The following is a 20,301-nucleotide window of genomic DNA, read 5'->3' as shown; positions in this document are numbered from 1 at the left end:
CAGGGAAGGGGTACGGGGCCATGGTTACAGATGAGGAACTCAAGAGGCCATAGAAGCCTTTACAAGAACTGAAACATCTTTATCTGTGAGTGCAAATGAGGTGCTCAGAGCAATGCTACCACCAGTGGAGCCACTTAAAAATTAACTTTCCAGAGTCAGTAGAAAGGCCAAATGGAAATCAACTGTGTGCATTCTTGGATACAGATGCTATTAACCACACATACCTCATACCATGTGGGTGGATTTTACTTTGGTTCCACTCCTAAAAGGACTATATGGAAGAGTTGAAGCACATTGATGGAGCTTCAATGAATGATTAGATTCTGTGATGGGATGTTATTACACTTCAAAATCAGGTTTTATTTCTCATGGGTTTCAAATATAAAATTCTAACTTATGTCAGGGAAATATGACTATTAAGTCATAATAGTCTTAGCCTAACTCTTCAAGAATGTATGTAAAAATAACAAAATTAATGTATATAATAAAATCTCCTCTTGTATTTGAATCTCCAGATCCAGAGAAAGTACCTTGAAATAAAATTGAAGCAATTCTTAGTAGTATCAGTGAACTAAATATCTTTTCATGGGACCAAGAAAAATAATGTTTCTCCTTAAAATAATCTGAAAATGCATTTTCAGTGTTAATTAAGGGTTCTCCTAAACTAGAGATCAGTAATACCTTGTAGTTACTTGGAAGTTTTAAAAAAACATTTATTTGAAGCATCCTCATAGAACTACTGTAAAATCAAACAAAATCATGTTATTGAAATACTTTGGTTTTTCAAAAGAAAAAGTTATATTATTATTAATGGAAAACGATACAAAAAGACAATTTATGGGACTTCCAGGATCAACTTTGATCAGTTTTATATTCATAGAAAATTAAGACCAAAAAAATTAAATACTTCATCCTTAATTACATAGTTTATTTTCGAAATTTAATGGTTAAATCTTCTGTTAAGATACAGGAACTCCTACATTTGTTCTCAGTTCCCTAGCACACTTTAGATTTGAACCAATCACCTGTCCCCAATTTCCTCTGCTTTAACCAGGGGTAATTCCTGTCACCCACACAGGCATATTTGTGGCGATCAAGGAGCTAATGGGTTAGGCTGTATTAGGATCTCAAGTTAGGGGTGATATCCCTGTCTTGTCCATACTACAGTATAATTTATTTAAAGGAACTGCAATGGAGGCTTTAAGACTTCAAGAGATAGAGTCAATGGGTTTTACTTACTTAAAATACAATGATAAGCAATATCCAGATATTGCACCAAAGCGTTCAGCCCTCAGCCTGAAGAGGGGACCCTTCAACGCCTAAAACATCCCTGACCCAGAGCTGGTTCTGTTTTCCCTGAAATTGGAGGGGGTACCTGGCCCCATGCAGGGCATCTGCTCTGACCCTCTTTGCTCTCTTCTCTCAAGGCAGAAACTGGGGCCTTTGATGACACAACTCATATTAGACCCATCTGCTCCCCAAGAGAAACCACGAATGAAGGTATCTGGGGGCTTTCAGGCTCCAAGTAGAGGAAGTTCCTGAGGGCCAGGGACAAGCACACTGAGTGTGCCAGTCGCTGCTGAAGCAACAAAATATTTCCAGGCACTGGATGAAGCTGAAGCCTGGAAACCGGAACGTCCCTTTGAAAATACCTCACTCCTAACACACCCTGGGAGACCCTGTCTGCAAGGGCAGGGATGGGGGCAGCTATCCCCTCCCCAGATCTCCCCCTCCCAGCACCACGGCACCCACTCATCCCGGGGTGAAATCTCTTCAGCGGAGCAGAGAAAGACTCAGGACGAGACAGAGCCAGAAAGAACCAGCCAGAGATTTCATAGCTTCTCTACTGACCTCGAGGCAGTGACAGGAAGTCTAAGCCTGACAAGATGAATCCTCACGTAAAAAGAGTGGCCTCTTCCCCACCTGGGAACAGCGGGACAGCATGGCCCCCGTCCCTGGGGGTGCCCTGGTCTGCCCAGTTCATTAAGACATCAGCTCTGCCTGAGGCTGGTCTTTCTACAGCGGGAAAGGGAAGCAAGTTCAGCCTTGGAGTGAGGAAGAGGGAAGGACAGAATGGAAAAGCTGCCCAACTGCAGCTCCGAAGGTCTCACACATTAGGGGACGCCCATCAGCCTAAGTCACAAAACCCCATGTCCTCCGAGTGGGTCCAGAGGCCCTTCACTGGGCGAGCCTCCCTTCCCTGGGCTCCTCTGGGCTCTCTTCTGCATCAGGCCGAAAGGGCCTTTCGCTCAGGGCTGCAGATTCATGAAGGGCTTCAAATATTGGCTCTTGACAAGAGCTCACAGAGACACACCAACAGCTCTGACAGGTGTTCTCCATGAAACTTTCAATGTAGTTCCATTTCTGGGCCACCCCAACGACAATACACTAGGAATTAAATTTTATAATAATTCTATGATTACCTTGTGAGCCAAATAGCACTGCATTTTTTGTTGTTAAATTTCAATTTAAAATATACCCCCTTTTCATTGCCCATTTTACAAAGTCTTTAACAGAGCTCAAGAGAATGGAAGGGGCCAGATCTCTCTCACCCTCCTGGCCCTTCTAACAGAGCTAGTTGCCTTCACATCCTACCTTCAGCCCAAATGCCAGCTCCTGGAGGACAGTGGCTGTGGCTGCCTCACCTCTTTGGCAGCCACCAACTACATGTTGTTGAACGAAACTGCACTTTGCCATCCTCATGACAGTGGAGAGTTAAGTCTGGTTAAATGTACGGCTTTTTCTTTCAAGACAGAGCACACATACATCTCTGTGCACACACCAACTAGAAATTGTGTGTCTAATACATAAGAAAAACCAAACTGATTTTTCCTAATTTATTTCTCAACTGACTTGTGCTTTTCTAAGGAAGAAATTAAAAGTATGTTAATGATCTCTTTTTGGCCCTTTATTCATTTAACCAGTAAAATTGAAATCTTAGTAGACTGTAATTAAATGAAGATGACATTATGGACCCTGAATTAATACTGCCACTGGAAACACAGCCGCCGCGAAATCGTTGATCTGCATGTTCCATTACCACCATCTGCTGTTCATATGGTGACTTTTAAGTAGTGACTTTCATTCAAATCCCACATACGCTTATGACCACTAATTTCAACATGGTGTCCAACGGGGGTAACACTTCCTAAGCCGGGCTCCTCTGCACCAGTGCTAGCAAGAGTGGCCTGGAAAAAAGGGAGTTTGGTGTTTGAACAAATTTGGGGAAATCTCTTGAAGAGTCACAGTTTATCCCAGCAGATTTAAGGCTCTCAAGAGTCCCTCAGCCCACCCCCACCCCCAACAAACACACACACCTGGTTTTGTAGAACCCAGTGTTTTCTAATCTTGTTTAACCACAAAACTCCTTTTTATACAGAAACCTATTAACACTGTCAAAGGCGGCAGCATTCGGTGCTCCAGTGCTTAAGGCAGGAGGACACCGAGCCTATTCCAAAAAAATCATAGCTGCAAATGTTTCATTGTCTCAAATGCCTGCAAGCAACCTAGACAATTTTGCAACATGATTTTTGCTTATAAATAATTTGTCACCAGATGTACACGATTCCTTATATCCCCTCCAGGAGAGGAGGGCAAAAGCAGGTGGTCGGCACACTGTCCCTTCACAGCAGTTATTTCAGAAAGTGAAAACTCGCCCCACCACTGGGCCTCAGCAGCACGTGCCCAGCGTGCTTCCCAAACTTCTCCAGAAAAACACACCAGCCAGCAAAGAGGAGTCAACTCCCGCGCCTGGGGCGGGGCTGCCAAAAGCAGGGGCGGCTCTGAAACCTCATGCTTTGTTTCAAAAATTCAAGCAAGAGAGAGTGACGTTTGTTAAGTGACAAATGATCATGGTTATTCACTGTGGCAGCATTTTTAATAACAAAAGATTAAAAACAGCCCAAATGTACATCGACAGGACAGTGGATAAATTATCCTGCGACCATACACTGTAATATACTATGCGGCTGTAAGACAAATGGGGACATCTCTCCATTCCAACATGGGAAGATCTCCAGGACACTTTCACAGATGGAAAAAACAAAGCATGAAACAGAAATATGCATATGTTAGTTTTTATCAGAAGGGAAATAAGACTTTGTATTCCAGAGTTGCTTATGTATGCATAAAACAACTGGAAGAATCCATGGGAAACTCTTAAGAGTGGTTACCTTTTGGGGTAACCACTGGGAACTCAGAAAAAGGGGGCAGGGATGAGAGGAGACTTTTAACAGTACACCTCCTCATATTTTTTAAGTCATATAAATGTGTAGCTTATTAAAATTTTATTAAAAATTCAAAAATCATGCAAAATTTTCATCCCACTCATGACATATTTACATTTATCCTCAAAAATTTTTTCAAATTACTCATCTATCTCACAATAGTAAAATCAAATCCACATTTAAGCTCCTGCTTGGTGGATCATCTGGGACATCACATGCTGCTCCAGTGTGAAAGGTATGGGTTTAGGCCATTTAAAATTTCCTTAAACATTTAGCCTTCATTCCATTTGGAGAACCAACATCAACATACAAAAAATCTGAAACCTCGACTTAAAAAATGCTTGCTCAACAGTTTGGGATTTTTATCTACAGGCTGGGGGTTTTAAAACATGGAAGGATAACCCCTAGTGCCTTAGAACCCTTATGCTCAAAATCAGTACTAACTTACTTTTGGAAGTAAGCACCCAGAAAGTGCCACTGAAATGGCAACTCAGAATGTGAAACGCACAGACTCCTGCCCACGCCTCAGTAGCAGAGTGTCCAAGGAAACCACACCTCTGCTTTCCAGCCCACAGAAACTGGAATTTCAAACTCTCCAATTATTTCTAATACATTTTTAAAAGCTTGGTGATTATAATAAAATAATCAGTCTGGCTTAAGCCAAACAAATTTCCTATTATATTTCCTAAGTATAAAAAAATAATTAGGCTGCTTCTGGGTATACTTTCACAGCACTTTTATTAGAATGATTTTTACATAATGTATGTGAAAAACATAGGACTTTTCTTTCTATAAAAGCTATAGTCCAATAAATAAATGAAATGCAACTCAGACATTACGCTGATGGAACAAGCAAAGCAATATGACTAATGTCAATAAAATGTACTATAGGTAGCTGCATTTTATCCCAGAAAAGATATTATAAGGGCAAGTTTTGTATCCTTGTTTACCTCCTAAGAGTGGTTTAATAAACCAACAGTGCCAATGCCTCCTAAATTCTCTCAAACTGTAACTTTGTTCCTAGGGGTAAATAAGGCCCGAATTTTAAAGACGAACAGCGTGAGTGGGTGAACGATGCAGCAGCCCGCAGGGAGCCATCTGGCGCTGCTTTCATCAGGCCTATTCCCTTTAGAAGGCGGTTATCCTCCCAATCCCTTCAGAGAAACAGGCGGGCCGTGGGGCTGCAAGGACGTAAATCTCTGCTGCAGTCTCCTGACGATCTGCTGGATATTCCGAAGTGGCAGAATGATTCCACCTTTAGGTTTTATTTCAGTTGTAATAATGAGTTATGAATAATTGATCACTGGGTAATAAATTATTCAGGCAGGCACACAGTTTCCAAGGAATCCTGGAGTGAGTCTTGCTAATGGCATAATACAAGCCAGAGGCAGCTGCTGAGGGGACACCCCACAATTACCCCACGCTGCAGAGGCATGGGCAGTTAGTGCCTCTCAGCGTGGGCTTTTCTAAGAGGGGCCATATCAATGCCTTTTAAATTGTATAAAGTATAAGTCCCCACAGGGCACCCTGGTGTCTGGCCAAGTGTGGTATGAAATACTGAGCCCTGACTTCTCCATCCATCAGACCAGGACGCTTTTTATCAGCTGAGCACAACCAACCTTTGCTGCTGAAACTAGTGAACTGAAAAAGTGTGAACTCAAGAAATTGTGTAAATACAAATACACAAACACATACATATGCATTTGTGTGTGTGTATGCATACAGACATACAGATAAACATATAATTTTTTGTGAATGTAGGTACACCACACACACACACACACACACACACACACACACAGAGTTTTTGTGACTATGCAGGGCCAGCAAAATAATGCTGAAATAAGCTTTGCCTGGAGGAAATTATCTGCTGTTCTCAGTTTTCAAAACCTTTGAATATAATTTACCCCTTATGAGTTCAAAACTCAACTTTTTTATTTTATTTTTTAAATGTATCTGTATTGTTGAAAGTATTACAGATGTCCCCGCTATTCCCCCCACTGACCCCTCTCTGGCCAGCACCAGCGCCCCCTGCAGGAGCTGCGCTCTTGTCTATGTTCACCAGTTATGCGTATATGCATGTAAGTTCTTTGGTTAATCTCTTCCCTCTTCACCCTCCTTCAAGGGAACTTCCTTAAAATTCAACTTCACCTATGTGTCAAGTCCCATCCATATGGAACATCTAAATGCTTCACTACCTAAGTAATGTTAAATGGCAAATCATATCTCTCGTGGATCCTTCTTGTAATTTTCATTTCTAAAACAATTCTAAAAATAATAGAAACTACTCCTTAGAGCTCAATAATCATTGTACTGAATTATCTTTGAAAGAGCACATGAATTAAAAGCAGCTGATCAACAAATAGCAAATCCAGTGTTGTAAAAAGTGGGTTGGCTGATCTTGCCCCGAAACCCACAGTATCTGCATTTGTTCAAGGAGCCATGAGATGGAAGACATGGGGAGAGAGGGGAGAGAGGGAAGGAAGGGCTGTCAGGCCACAAATCCTACTCAAATCTCCCTTGGGGGAAGGTAGGCATAGCTGCTGGGCTTTTAAGGGTTTCTCCAAATCCAAGCTAACAGAAAATCAGAAATACCAATCAAACTTTAATTAAAATGCTGAGTGCCCATCATATATGGGAGAAGCTGAGGAAACCGACACCCAAACACATTCTAATCAAAGCTTCAATATCCCCAATTTTCGATTTTTCGAAATTTGGAAACCTAGAACATATGACAAGAGTAACAACTTACACTTTAACCTTCTTTCCTCACCTGCTAAACAAAGGTCAGAGAAAGCAAAGCCTATCGTTGTTTTCTGAACTAAAAATAAGATTGGTCTGAATCCAACAGTTAAATAGCAACACTGAGCCTAAACTGTAAAATTTGATAAATGTTGACCTACAGATATGCCCGTGAAACCATCTCCACAACCAGGGTAACCAGCACGCCCATCATCCCCAGAGCTTCCTCCTGCCCAGGGTTTGCCTCTTCAATGACTAAACTTCGGGTGGGCTTTCCCATAATGACCAGTGCCGGCAGCGCTGTACGGATGCGTACGTTCCACAGCAGGCGAAGGATTCGCAGCTGCTCGTTCATACCTGCCAGCACCAGTAAAGGGGGCTATGAAAGCAGCTGGGAAATAACGAGTGATTGTGCTCTTGTTAAACTATGGACCAGAAATTCAATTTCACGGTATTTGAAAGCAATGAAGGTCATATAATAGTAGCTGCTTATTTTTAATCCTACATAAAGTTATGTATACAATGCACAATTAGCGTAATACACAAGCTGCCTTTAGAACTCTTTGGTGTCAACTGTGTCTATTTAGCATATAAATATAAATTTACAAATTACTACGTTCCAAAACTAAGCGTAGAAGTAATTAACTGAGAAATTAACAGTAACATGAGTTGCTGATTTCCTCCTTTGTTGACTTTTAAGTCACATACATCACTGTAAGTTCACTATTTAAACATGTGTGTCATGGCAACTAAACTTTCTTCCTCCAGGAAAGTCAGCTCAAGAGTAATAAAGTGAACCAGAAGCTAATTTTGATGTGAGGGTTTTCCCCTTCTCATTTCTTCGACATTGAAGTTATAGATGTATCTCAGTCCAAGTTATTTAAAGATGGATGATATCACAATTCAAATTTTCAGTTCACGATAGCTATAAAGGCGGGGGCTGGCCCCAAACTGCCCATACCTACTCCCAGGTCAATGCAAATGTCAAACAAGGAACCAGATCATTTCAGAAGGGAAAGGACTGAGAAGAAGATGCTTCCCTTGCTGACCCTGTCGGAGTCAACGATGGCACAGAACTCCCTGCCGTGTGCCAGGCAGAGTGCTGGGCTGTGAGACCCGCCAAACACTATTGGAGGAAAACGTCTCCCAAGAAGGCTTCTTGAACAGAACCAAGAGCAAGAAGGGTTAGTTACAGATTACACTTGAGGGTGCCATGCTTACTTTGGGGTCAGGAAATTGAAGTTAGCCCTCCAAAATATAAAAACCCTGAATTTGGTTATTGATGTTCCTCTGTAATCTATTAAAAATCAGCTCTGTCTTTGCTATAAAACATCTCATCAAAAAAGTCTCTTTTTGGGGGAGGGGTGGAATGAACTTTATACTATACCCATAAAGTTTTGTTCTTACATATTATACACTCATCCTTAAAATGTTTTATTTGCTGAATAAATGAGACAAAATAACACTTTAAAATAACAGGCTTACACAAATCTTGTGTTTTTTAAATTTGGGGTAGTCAGCAATGACAATGTAAAGAGACCAGCATATCCAATTACATGTTTAAAATTATTACTTACTAAAATAGCTCAAATATCCCCCCCATCTCATACATTTAAATGAAGAATTATATTCCTTATTTCCTGGGGGCAAAACGTTTAGGTTCCATACTCACAAATCTACCACAATAATACATCAGAGTGGGATAAGTTAAAGAATTAGACAGCTAGTCTGAAAATCTAATAAATATATTATAGTAATTTGTCTAACTCTTTTCCTGTCAACAATCCATCTATTTTAAATAAATCACTTTTGTTTTCTTTCAAACATTAATAATATTTTTAAGAGCATTTTTTTAAAAAAGGCTTTTGGATGCTGTTGACTTCTTTCTAAATGCTTCTTGGTGATTCAGTCTTCAAAGCAGGATTTTCTGGCCTCCTGCCCAAGCCACAATGAAACTGAGGATTTCCCTGAATCCTACGCATCCAAAAATATTTTATTTATTAGTCATCTCTCATCTGTAAATAAAAACCAGATAATAAGCTCATCATTTCTTTTTTGCTAAAACATGCAGAAGTAGCCTCGGGAAAGTGTACATTATTTACCCCAGGTTATCAGCTTCATTACCATGACTGACATAAATCGAAGTAACTGTGCAACTTTGCATTTTTTTCTCTCTTTTTTCCTTCCATCTCCCAAACCTTAACTGTTATAAGATGACCAGAATCTCAGAAGCTTGCCTTTATCCCAGACAGGGAGCTGGCAAAGCCCAAAGTGAAGTACAAGTTCAAATTTACCCTTTTCAGATTTACCCTGGAGGAGCCTAAGCACAAGATTCTCCAGAACACAAACTGTTTTAAAAGAGATTTTAATATTATAATCCGTCTTAAAAGACTGAAGATTTTAAGGAAAAAAGATCTGATCACTACAATGAAAAATCTCTTTTCTGAAACAGCAAAATGCAAAGAAATCATTAGTTTCCTCCAAACTGCTTTCATAACACTCTACCATATAAACCACTGAATCTTATTAAATTAGCTCAGCCCACTCAGCAACCCGATTTTCCCTTCACAGATTCCCACTGGAGAGAATTCCTGGTCATAATATAGAAATAATAGCTTTAATAAGTGTACACAGACGGGGGCTCAAGGTTGGACGCACTAAATCTACTGATATTTTGCTTATGACTCAAAACTGAAGGTAAGGATATGTATCACATAAATCACACAGAAAATCCATAAGTAGGTGTTAGTAGGTGCAGTACACAAACACTAGCTTTGCCGAAGGCTATCGGCTATTAAATAGAAATTACTGTCATACCCTGAGTCGCTGAAAGCTTGTTTCAAATTTAAAATCTATGCATTCTAGTAAGAACTGTTACTCATTTTTAATTGTTTCACACCGTCAGACTACTATAATCAATGCATTATTTCTCTAAGGAGAAATAATGTCCTTTCTCATAAGCAGTGAAAACTTACACACGAAGGAGGCTTTTTGGTTCATTTCTTACAATATGAAAACCGATTTCTCCATTTCTCAATGTGTCAGAAATCAACTTGAAATGGATGAAGTCCTTTTTCTCCTAATTACAATGGAGCATCTCAGCAAATGTGGCCACAATTCATAACTGCCCAAATACGCTTTGGTTGAGTGACACCGAATGCCCATCACTTCTCAGCGGCTGGAGCTCGGTCCTTCATTAGTTTTCCAGCTATAGCACTGATGGGCAGAATATGCTGGAACAATCGTATCAAACCTCTGAGGATGCTGAACGGCACAACGGTTTTCCACTTCTTCAAAGAGGGTCCCAGAAGGTACACAGCCAGCAGAGGAAGCTAAGTGATGGTACAGCCTTGCAGCGGTCCATTGCGCGGGCGGCTGAAACGATGCTTTAAGTGTCGATAACATGGAAGAATACTTATATTTTAGTGCTCTTTAAAAAGATGCAAAATTACATATAAACTGCAACTCTCTCCCACCTTAGGGCCTTTCGTACTGAATGTAACTGTTCTCCCCTTTGCCTCCTTCAATGGTCCTCAAGGTATAGTCCTCAAGCCAGGAGCAACATCTGTTAGAAACGCAAATTCTCAGATCCCACCCAGACTGCTGCTTCAGAAACTTTGGGAGTAGAGCCCAGCAGTCTGTGTCTTAACAACCCCCTCTGCCCAGGCAATTCTGATGCCCAATAAACTGTTAAGCCACTGGCTATTTCCTAATCATTCTTCAGGTCTCAGCTAAACACGCCATCCTCAGGGAAGGCAAGCCTCTCCCAGCGCCATCCTGCCTGCTTATGTCAGCCTATTGTACCTCACAGCAGCCAAGACTTTTCTTTCACAAGAGTTGTGGCAGCTTGCAATTATTTATTTTTATGGTTATACAATTAGTGTTTTCCTCTCCCACTAGACCAGATGTTCTCAAGCCTAGTTGCATGTTTGAATTACCTGGAAACGCTCAAAAATCCAGATGCCTGGGGTGTTGCCCCATTAGAACAGGATGTATTAGGGTATATGGCTCAAAATGTATATTTTAAAATATTGTGATTCCACTGTTCAGCCCAGGTTGAGAACCACCAGACTCAAGCGCCTAGAAGAGCAGGCGACCAGCAAATGGTAACTAGTACTTGTTGAATGAATATGTGGGGTTTGGGTGTTTTTTTTTTACTTTGATTTATTTTGTGGGGGTTTTTTTGAAAATTCTTGCACATGGTACAAAATTCCAAATGCACAAAAAGGTTCAGTGAAAAGTAAGTCTCTGTCATGCCTAGTCCTCTCTGAGACAACTTTGTGACCAATGCTGTTTCCTTAGAAGGCAGAGTAAATATTTGTCAATACAGAAAAGACCAGAAGTCAGGTGACAGATTATAGACTATTTTCCTGCTTTATGTACACCTGCACTTTTTGTAAAATGGATGCACATTACTTTCGCTATTGTTAGAGGAGGTACCCTGAGGATAACTGCATGTGTGCACATCTGGAGCTATTTGGGAGATACATACTGGGTCTGAGGGTTCCCAAAAAATGGTCACTTGGAACGATAGTCTCTGTTAAAAGGAAGAGGCCTTTTTATCTGGCTTAAGCAAATAATTGTCTACTTCGTTCTGGTTATATTTTCACTTCTGATTACATATTCTGCTTCTCCAGAGCTTGCACCAGAAAATGCTGGGAGGGCAGATGAAGGAGATACTGTTCTAGGCCCTGAATTGAGAAGTGGCTGCATGATTTATAGAGCTATCTTGTCTGAATTTAGTTAACATAAGCCCCTCAGCAAGACTGACTATCTCTAAGTATATTAAGAAAAAAGCTGGGAGCGGAATCCTAGAGCGGTGGCTGGGCCGGCCCTGCCCCTCAGGGGCCCTGACCTCCTGCGCCCCCACATCGCACTGTGGCACCGGGCTAGCCCGGGGATCCCTCAGGAGACTGGGCTAAGCGGGATCTCCAGCGGTAGGAGGATGGACCCTGAGTGCTGTGGGCTATAAACTGCTACCCCCTCTTATGGCTCTTCACCTCCCTTTCTCCTAAAGCTAAGGCCACTCTCCTCTGCAGTGTGACTACCTGTGACAGCAACTCTCAGCCCCGCCTCCTCCACGCTTCTGTGGCTGGCGGGAAATCCGCTGGTTAGGACTTTAGAAAATCTACTCTGACACAGGCCGAGAGCTTTCCAGGAGGCACGGCCACCATGCACGTGCTTGAGGTCATTTCTTCAAGGACTTGGTGGCCCTTCCCACTTCTCTCCTGATCCTCACCTCACGCTACGGACACTGGATCCTGGGAAGAAATGCCCTGTGGACAAAGCATTTCCATGCTAGCCATGCCGACCACATTTAGGCCAAGGCATAAGCAGGCACACACTTAAGAGGGGAAATATGTGGACACTGATTTATGAGGACAGGACCAAGGGGGAAAAGAAAAGCTCTTAGATAACACACCAAACTAGTAAGATAACGGTCGTAGGGAGCCAGACAGAGAACTGGGCAGTGGCCTTTCCGGCATCTCTAAGATGGGCCTGCCACACGCCTGGGGAAGCGCCGTGCTCCCGCCAGCTGCCTTATGCATGTTAACTCTGTCTCTTGGAGGCTGGAAGATCCTGAGGGCAAGCCTTACAGCATTTCCTACTGCTTCAGTTCCCCGCCCCCGTGCTCAGTCCCCGGCAAAGGCTTAATACATAAATTGTATTAAATTCACAAAGCAAAAGACGACAGCAGAAAATCACCTCCACATAATAATGTCACTGTATCTTAAGTGTGATGGAAATTTTAAAAACCATTATAACCAGCATTCTATGCTGATAAGGCAAATGTTGAAATTCAATGCAACTGTAGTCATAATTAATCATGTATTTTACCATGTACAAAAATCATGTACAAGTTTAAGCGTGTATTTTAGGGTAAGTTTACTTCCTTAACATCTCTTTTCTTTTAAATTACATGTACTAAGCTAAAGACCAAAGTAAATTCTTGGCTCACCAAAATCTTACAGGTTTGATTTTAAAAAAACTAAATAAATTTTTTAAAATAAATTTTTGACATATTAACGAAAACATAAAATTACGCACTAGAATTCAAACAATCTGTAGGGATGAGTTAACATTCTCATACCCATTATACTAGAGTTTCTGTCATTATGAAAGAAAATGTCCCCAAATATTATTTTATAAATTTCATGATGCAGAACATAAGAAAGGAAAAAGCTCTATCTCACTCACTACTCATTTTAATTTTACTCTACTGTGATAACTAAAACAGGAGTGCCAGATATTTATGCCAAAAAGAAAACTCTCTCCAAATATAAATTAATCAAGTGTAATGCCTGTAGTGCTTTTTTATTTTTATTCCATAGCTAAAGCAGAAAGTCAATAAAAACGTAAAGGAATATGTTATTTACCTTGTAATTAAAATTCACAAATTCCCAGCGTATGAAAAATGTCAGTGGTAGAGTGGTGCCCCCAAGTGGCACAATAATGAATTGCAATGCACTGATGGAAAAGTTAGAAACTGTAACTGTTCTGTTTTGTCAAGTTGTTTGATTAATCTAAAAGTTCTTATTATATGGACCTATACTTCACAAGGGCTAATAATAAGTGTCCTACAAACCACCTTGGACTTGTGGTCTACCTAAGTCACTCTTTTAATAAGGAATACCAAGGGCTAGTCTGGTATGTAAAGGTATGATACACTTTCCTTATTATCTCAAAAGGTTGGGGGGGGTCTACAAACAACAAAGGGGGTGTCAGATCTACTCTGACCTATTAAGAGAACAGCATTCATAACATTATAGAAATTTTTTATAAAAGAATCAATCCTCTACCCATCTCTAGCATTAACCAATTCCTTGTGTTTATGGCCTAAGCAGAATTTAAATTGCTTAGGGAGTGGGTGGCGGTGTGATTCATGTGTTTTGCTCACAAACTGAAGGTTCAACTTTCAATGCTCTGAGGAATCTAAAAAAATATGAGTTTAATTTCCTGTGTCCATACATGTATTAAAGGTAACGATTGCTGATGAGTTGCTATCTTATGTAGCTAAAAGGTCAACATTCTGAGGACCAATTTCTTTTGAACAGTTATAGAGCTATAAAAGAATACAGAATTTTCACAATCTCCAGAAATTTCCTTGAAGAAGTTTTAAAAATTGCATACTTGACATCAGATCTCTCTGAGAGATTCTTCTCTCATAAAAGTGGAATGCAAAAGTAAAACTTCCTTTTAATAGAGAGTTCCAAATATAGTTATTGGGTGATGATTAGATAAAGTTTTACTAGGCATCCTTTAATTATTCCTTAACTTGGATTGTTATAAATTAGATGAATCTCAACTGTTATTAAGTGATAACTATATGTAAGACAATGTGATATCTATATTTTTTATATTCTATAGATATAGTTACAAATAAATTTATATTTACTCATAAATATATCTCATATTTATTCATATTATATTCTTTATTATATAACATTTATATTGATACTTTATATGTATATAGGTATCTATTTAACCCTTATTGTAATCCTACAAGGCATTATACCCATTTACAGATAAGGAAACTAAAGCTCAGATTAGGAACCTGCGTAACCATAACCTCACAGATGAGAACAAGACTGGTTTTGCTGCTTGACCTGTTCACCTCCAAAGCCTGTGGTCTTAACTGTGACACTATTCTGCCTTCCTTCTAGAATCCTAGCATTTGTGAGCAGCCATACTCATGATTCTTCATGATTTCAGTAGAGAGTTCTAAAATTAAATGTCTACAAAGGTAGACAGGTCGTGGAAAGGTGTGACATAGTTGGGTGAAGGAGAGACAATGAGGAATGGCAAGAATGTGGCTAATTGGAGAGTAAAGGGTCTGTCGTAAGGGGCCAACTGCTACGCAGCTCCAGCCCATAGGCAGCCCATGGAATTATATATTGTCTTACATATAATTACTAGCAAATGTTACCAAATCTTTCAATCTTTTCAAGAGAAGATAAAAAGCTAAATTTTTATGAGAGCTGCCCAATTTTAAATACTGGCAACTTAGATGAAAAAAGCAGCACTGTGCAGGCCAAACAAAACACATCTGAAGGCTGAATGTGGCCAGTATGTACTATGCTGTAGAGATTCTGAGGAGGAATGATTCCTTTCCGAGAGAGCCTGGACTAGACCTTCTGGCATCATATGATTTGTTCAAGTATCCGCAGTACTGGATTCATTCCACACACCTAGGCTTCATCTACTATCTTCAGCTCAACTCACATGTTTTAAGACTAGTTCAGGTACAGAAAAGGTCACTAACAAATCCTTCCCAGTCAACTAGCTGCCCCCACACACACACCCACACCACACTCACCCATCATCTCAAGTCCGTAGCTTTCAAGTTTAGTCCTCATACATCTTACTTTACACCCCTTTAATTAACTTAATAGCCTTCCTGTGAATTCTTTTATTCATATTTCTTATTAGTTGAAGAAACCAAAATTGGATATGGGCTTTACAACGTGGTTTTACAAGTCCTCGGTCAGATTTAGGTCTTACTTTCAATGTTTCCATAAAGACTGCCTAGTAATTTTCAGAAATTTATCATCCTGCTCTAAATGGCTGGAAGAGAACCTCTAGGATTTAAGAGGGAAAAAATTCTTTTCAGTAGGAGTCTTAAAGCATGTTTTAAGGATACCACAAGAGTACCAGCACTGTCACCATTTTTTTCATGTAGGCATTTATTGAAAACTATGAATTCTAAATAATTTTTAAAATCCTGGATATAGAGACCATTGAAAAGGTTGGCTTTTACTTTTCTTTTTTATTTATTTATTTTTAAATATATCTTTATTGATTTCAGAGAGAGGAAAGGAGAAGGAGAGAGAGAAATAGAAACATGAATGATGAGAGAGTCATTGATCGAGCCTGCAACCCGGGCATGTGCCCTGACTGGGAATAGAACCCCGATCACCTGGATCCTAGGTCGACGCTCAACCACTGAGCCACGCCCGGCTAGGCAAAAAGGTTGGCTTTTAAAATAAAGTAGTAGCATCAGTAACATTTACCTTTATAATTCCTACAAAATATTAAGAAGTAGGAATGATTTTAAACCCGCACTGAAATATCCAAAGAGCAAAAGCTGGAAGAACCTAGAGTAGCCTCAAAACAGATTGAGACTGGAACGTGTTCATCAGTCAAGGGCTTACTGCTCAGATCCTTCTTCCCTCTGCTTCCTCTTCCTCCTATATTTCCCATGCACACGTGTCTTATCCTAACTTCAGTTCTAGCTAACTTTTCACTGCATCAATTTCAAACAACTTTAAGCTAAAAATGAAGATTCATCCTTACCTGTAAGAGATGTACTGTTCAACAGCATTCAGAGTTTTCTCTACTATGTAAGTTTATAGAGTCCGATCAAATCAAAGCAGCAGCAAGGGGTTCCTCAACATAAGCTAATTTTAGATGGGAGCCCCTGTATGGTTTAGATATCTAATTTGAGGGCTGTATAACTACAGACTTTGAAAAACTCCTCCAGAGAGAAAAGGCAAAGAAAATTAATGCCATAGTTTCTCAAATGTGAACTTCCATTTATTTGCATTTCATAGCATTTCTAGGAATGCAGTCATTATAAACAATTCTTATTCTGTCATTCAAGAAGTCCCAATCAAGTTAAGTTGAAGCAGTGTTGTAATTGAGATTCTGGAATGCATAAAAATCTCATTTTCACATAATCTACCTCATTTCCCTTCTCTAAGTTATGTGGGCACTTTCCTCACCTACTGAAATGCCTTTAAAAATCTTATCTGAAGACACCATTCAAGGAGCTTTTCTCTCTCTTACTAAATCCTTTAATGCAAAGAGCGAAGTGAAGGGTACTCCATGTTTTTAGTCAGCTAAAAGTTGCACATACGGGCAGCCAAGTCAAGATGTGTAGGAAGCATTTTTACTTACAATTCCTCTCCTTGTGTGGCTTTCTTGTCTGAAACCAGATAGACAGTTCCAAAACTCCCACTGCCAAGTTTCTGTTGAAGCACGTATCTTCTCGCAATCAAAGTCTTTGGATAAGTGGAAACGGCTACTGATCCACTCACATATTTAGCAGCCTCTTGGAATTTCAGCATTGCTCCCAACATGAGAAAACAGGTTTCTTTGTTTCTAGAAACTTAACATTCAGGTCTCCTAGGAGATGGTAGAATTCATCCAAGTAGCATCGGTCAGTGCCTTAAAGATGAAAAGTCCAGAGATCAGGTCTAAAGGGTGTTGAACTACTCCCAACAAAAAGTCTAAGTTTTTGGCAGTGATACCTGTACTTGATTAGTGGATTGCATGACACCATGTTGGTTAACTTTAACAACTTGAAAGAAAAAGGATTCAAGGGGGTGATACTGAAGACCCAATAGAAGGCAGTCTTTCCCAGGAAGAGAGCCTTCCCTCACACATTCACATTTGGCAAAACTGAGTCACAAATTCCCCTGAAGTTCTGAGATGTATATTTATTTTCCAATCAACAATGTTTAAGATAGATACTCCCCATCTACTTTTTAAAAAATATACAAATATAAGAACTTTATCATTTCCTTAAATCTATACATTTGCATCAGCCTTTCTGTAAGTCTTTCTTCCCACCATGTGTCTCTTGATTAACAAATACTGAGTTAATTTAAACCAGAAATGAGCATGAGGCTCGTTTCTTTAGACTTTTTTACTTCTGTGGACTTTAAACCATGGTATTTGCATTTCTTAGACGTGAGAAGGAATAAGCATTCAGAATGAATTTTTCCCCATCCTAAGCAAATTCTGATCCGGTTTCTAAAGTTTCAATTATGTATACTATATATAGAGTAACCTCCTGGAATGGAAATAAGAAGTGTCACAAAGCAGTTCAAACCTAAAATTGTATTTTCATGTTAGCTGAATATAAATGTGTTTTAGGTAAGCCTGTAATTCCTCATGGAGCTACAAATGTATAGCAGAATTATGAAAGGTAGGACTTGTCACAGGTATGTGCATGGTAAAATCACTTTTATTTCATCAAAATGTAAAATTTTTTGTTAGTAATCATGAAAAGTGGGATTTGTTTTAAATCTGTATGAAAACAAAATTTTAAATTGAAGACTCTATGACTTGCAGTCAGGTTTCCATATTCAACAATTCTAAAGCTGTAAGAAAAAACCTATTGTATATAATGATAAAACAAGATGTCACCGTGTAGTTTGGGATACATGGCCAACAAGCATCAGAACAGAACATAAACAAGTAAATATCCATTTACAGCAGCAATTTTCAACCTTTGTCATCTCATGGCACACATAAACTAATTACTAAAATTCTGCGTCACACCAAAAAATAGAATTTTTGCCGATCTGACAAAAAAATAGGTATAATTTTTATTGATTTACAAAAAAAATTAGTAATTACCTATCCTTTTAGCTCCAAAGTGACTTTTTAAAAAATCAGGTGCCTCTACTTGTATATAAGGAATTCTGGTACCAAAAATTAACCAGTTAGATGTATCCTTATTATAGAACATGACCAGTAAGATGCAACTCTATTGTATGACCTACAAAGGGTCCCCCAAAATATATATATACACACTTTAACAGTTGATTCTACTACATTTTGAAAATGAAATGTATTTTAATTACTACTGCCTTTATAATTATTCAAAGTGTGTGTATACATTTTTTTGGAATACCCTATATTTAAGATAGGTCATTCACACTGGACAGTTATTGTTGTGTTGGCTGTTGTCATTTTCTTAGTTGACAATCCAAGGGAAAAGAGGTCAGTACCCTCAACTAAATAGTCAGGTACTGCATGTTTTCAAAATTCTTGAAGCACACTAGTTGAAAAGCACTGCTTTACAGTATTTTCCTTCTTGAAATAACATATTAATCAGGTTAAGTTTCACCTGATGCCAGTGAGGAGACTAGTAACCAGCTAAGAATGAAAGGAAGAAAGGGAAAGAGGGAAGGGGAGGGGGGGAGGGAGGGAGGGGAAAAAAGAGAAAGAAACTAAATCACTTGAGTGGCCATGTGCTCATGACAATACTAAAACAACATTAGCATCTAAGTTGGAATTTCAGAGCTGAGGACAATACCTCAAAATCCCTGAATAAATAAAAAATTAAGTGGGATTATCAAGATCACAGGAAGTATTAGTAAAATGTACTGCTGAAAAAACAACTGGAGAGCAGGCAGCCAAACGTATATTCTGTTTGCATCCTTTGCTAGCATAAAAGTGAGGCCTTCTGGCCAAATGGAGCTGTTAAAAAATGTACGGACTTACAGATTTTCAACTGAAAAAGACCCTTCAGATCACTCAGTTACGCTCCTTATTTTAAAGATGAGACAAAGGTTCCTGTTTAGCGATGGACAGAAGAGTTCTGAGAAGTCCAGTTTCCCAGTGGCTCCTGATGGTGAAGGAGCGTTGAAACCCAGCAGTGTCTCAACAGTCTGGCTGAGGCCACAGTGTACTTGGGAGCAGGTTCCCTCTGGCCCACACTCACAGACTCAGCCCTGCTGCTCCCTTCCCAGGCCACCATCAGGCATCGGCTCCTTTGGTGTCCTCTGTAAAATCATGGCACAACCTGGTCACTTGTCAAGGTTACCCTCGCCCCCACCTCAAAAGGTTGTGAATGAACCTGAGCGCCTGGAACACACACATTCTTTACCTTTGCATCCTCGGTGCCTGGCATATAGTAGGTGTTCAAGAAACTTTGTTAGAGCAAATAAGCGTCTAGCAGAACAACAGCTGCTGGGGGGGGAGGGGCAGGGGTAAAAAGTGTGTGTGGTGGAGGGGGAGGGGCGAGAAAATTCACGAAGTTGGATCGGACCTGTGAGAAAGGTGAAAGATCACCACTCAGTGCAAACTGACCCTTGGAGGTGAAGCTGATCTGGGGGGGGCAAAAGACAAGGGAAGGGGGTGTTCATCACAGGCTGAAGCCGGCAGCTCTCTTCCCCAGTAATGCCAAAGGACAGCAAGCAGATCTGAAACCAGATTCTGCTAAAGCAGGAATCACATCCGAAAGGTAAACCTAGCCTTCGGGTAAAGTGAACACAGCTGCCTCAGCTTTTCTTAAATTTACATCTTCGCAAAGCGGGTTCACATATATCGAGGGGCACCGGCGACGCGCACTCCCGGGAGAGTGCGGCACATCCCGGAGGTAGGAGGGGGTCGGAGGCTCGGAGGCCCGGCAGCCCGAAACCGTCACCTTCCCCGGAGCAGCGCCTTTCGCATACCTTTCGGGCCGGGGCGCAGGGCCCGCAGCGCCAGGATAAGCCCAGCCCCGCGGGTAAGTGGGACCTGGGCTGGGCAGGCCCGCAGGACCCTCCGAGCTCCAGGAATACCTCAGGCCACTGGTGTTAGGCGCCGTTGCCCGGGAGAC

At 40.4% G+C, this 20,301-nt stretch overlaps 1 protein-coding gene across 1 annotated transcript in view; it reads right to left on the bottom strand.

The window, feature by feature from the left end:
- NEK11 (NIMA related kinase 11) overlaps window positions 1-20,244 on the bottom strand; it is a 132,059-nt gene extending 111,815 nt beyond the window's left edge. Inside the window, exons 1-2 of the mRNA XM_087824618.1 lie at window positions 20,156-20,244; window positions 16,866-17,135 (exon numbers count right to left, since the gene is read on the bottom strand). Of these exons, the coding sequence (XP_087680744.1) occupies window positions 16,866-17,047 (182 nt within the window). The 5' untranslated portion in view covers window positions 17,048-17,135; window positions 20,156-20,244. The remainder of the gene's footprint in view (window positions 1-16,865; window positions 17,136-20,155) is intronic.
- Window positions 20,245-20,301: the final 57 nt, after the last annotated feature.

The sequence above is a fragment of the Miniopterus natalensis genome, chromosome 15, assembly GCF_054644295.1.
Source record: "Miniopterus natalensis isolate mMinNat1 chromosome 15, mMinNat1.hap1, whole genome shotgun sequence".
NCBI classification, from domain to species: Eukaryota; Metazoa; Chordata; class Mammalia; order Chiroptera; family Miniopteridae; genus Miniopterus; species Miniopterus natalensis.
This window is presented reverse-complemented; position numbering and strand designations above follow the sequence as displayed.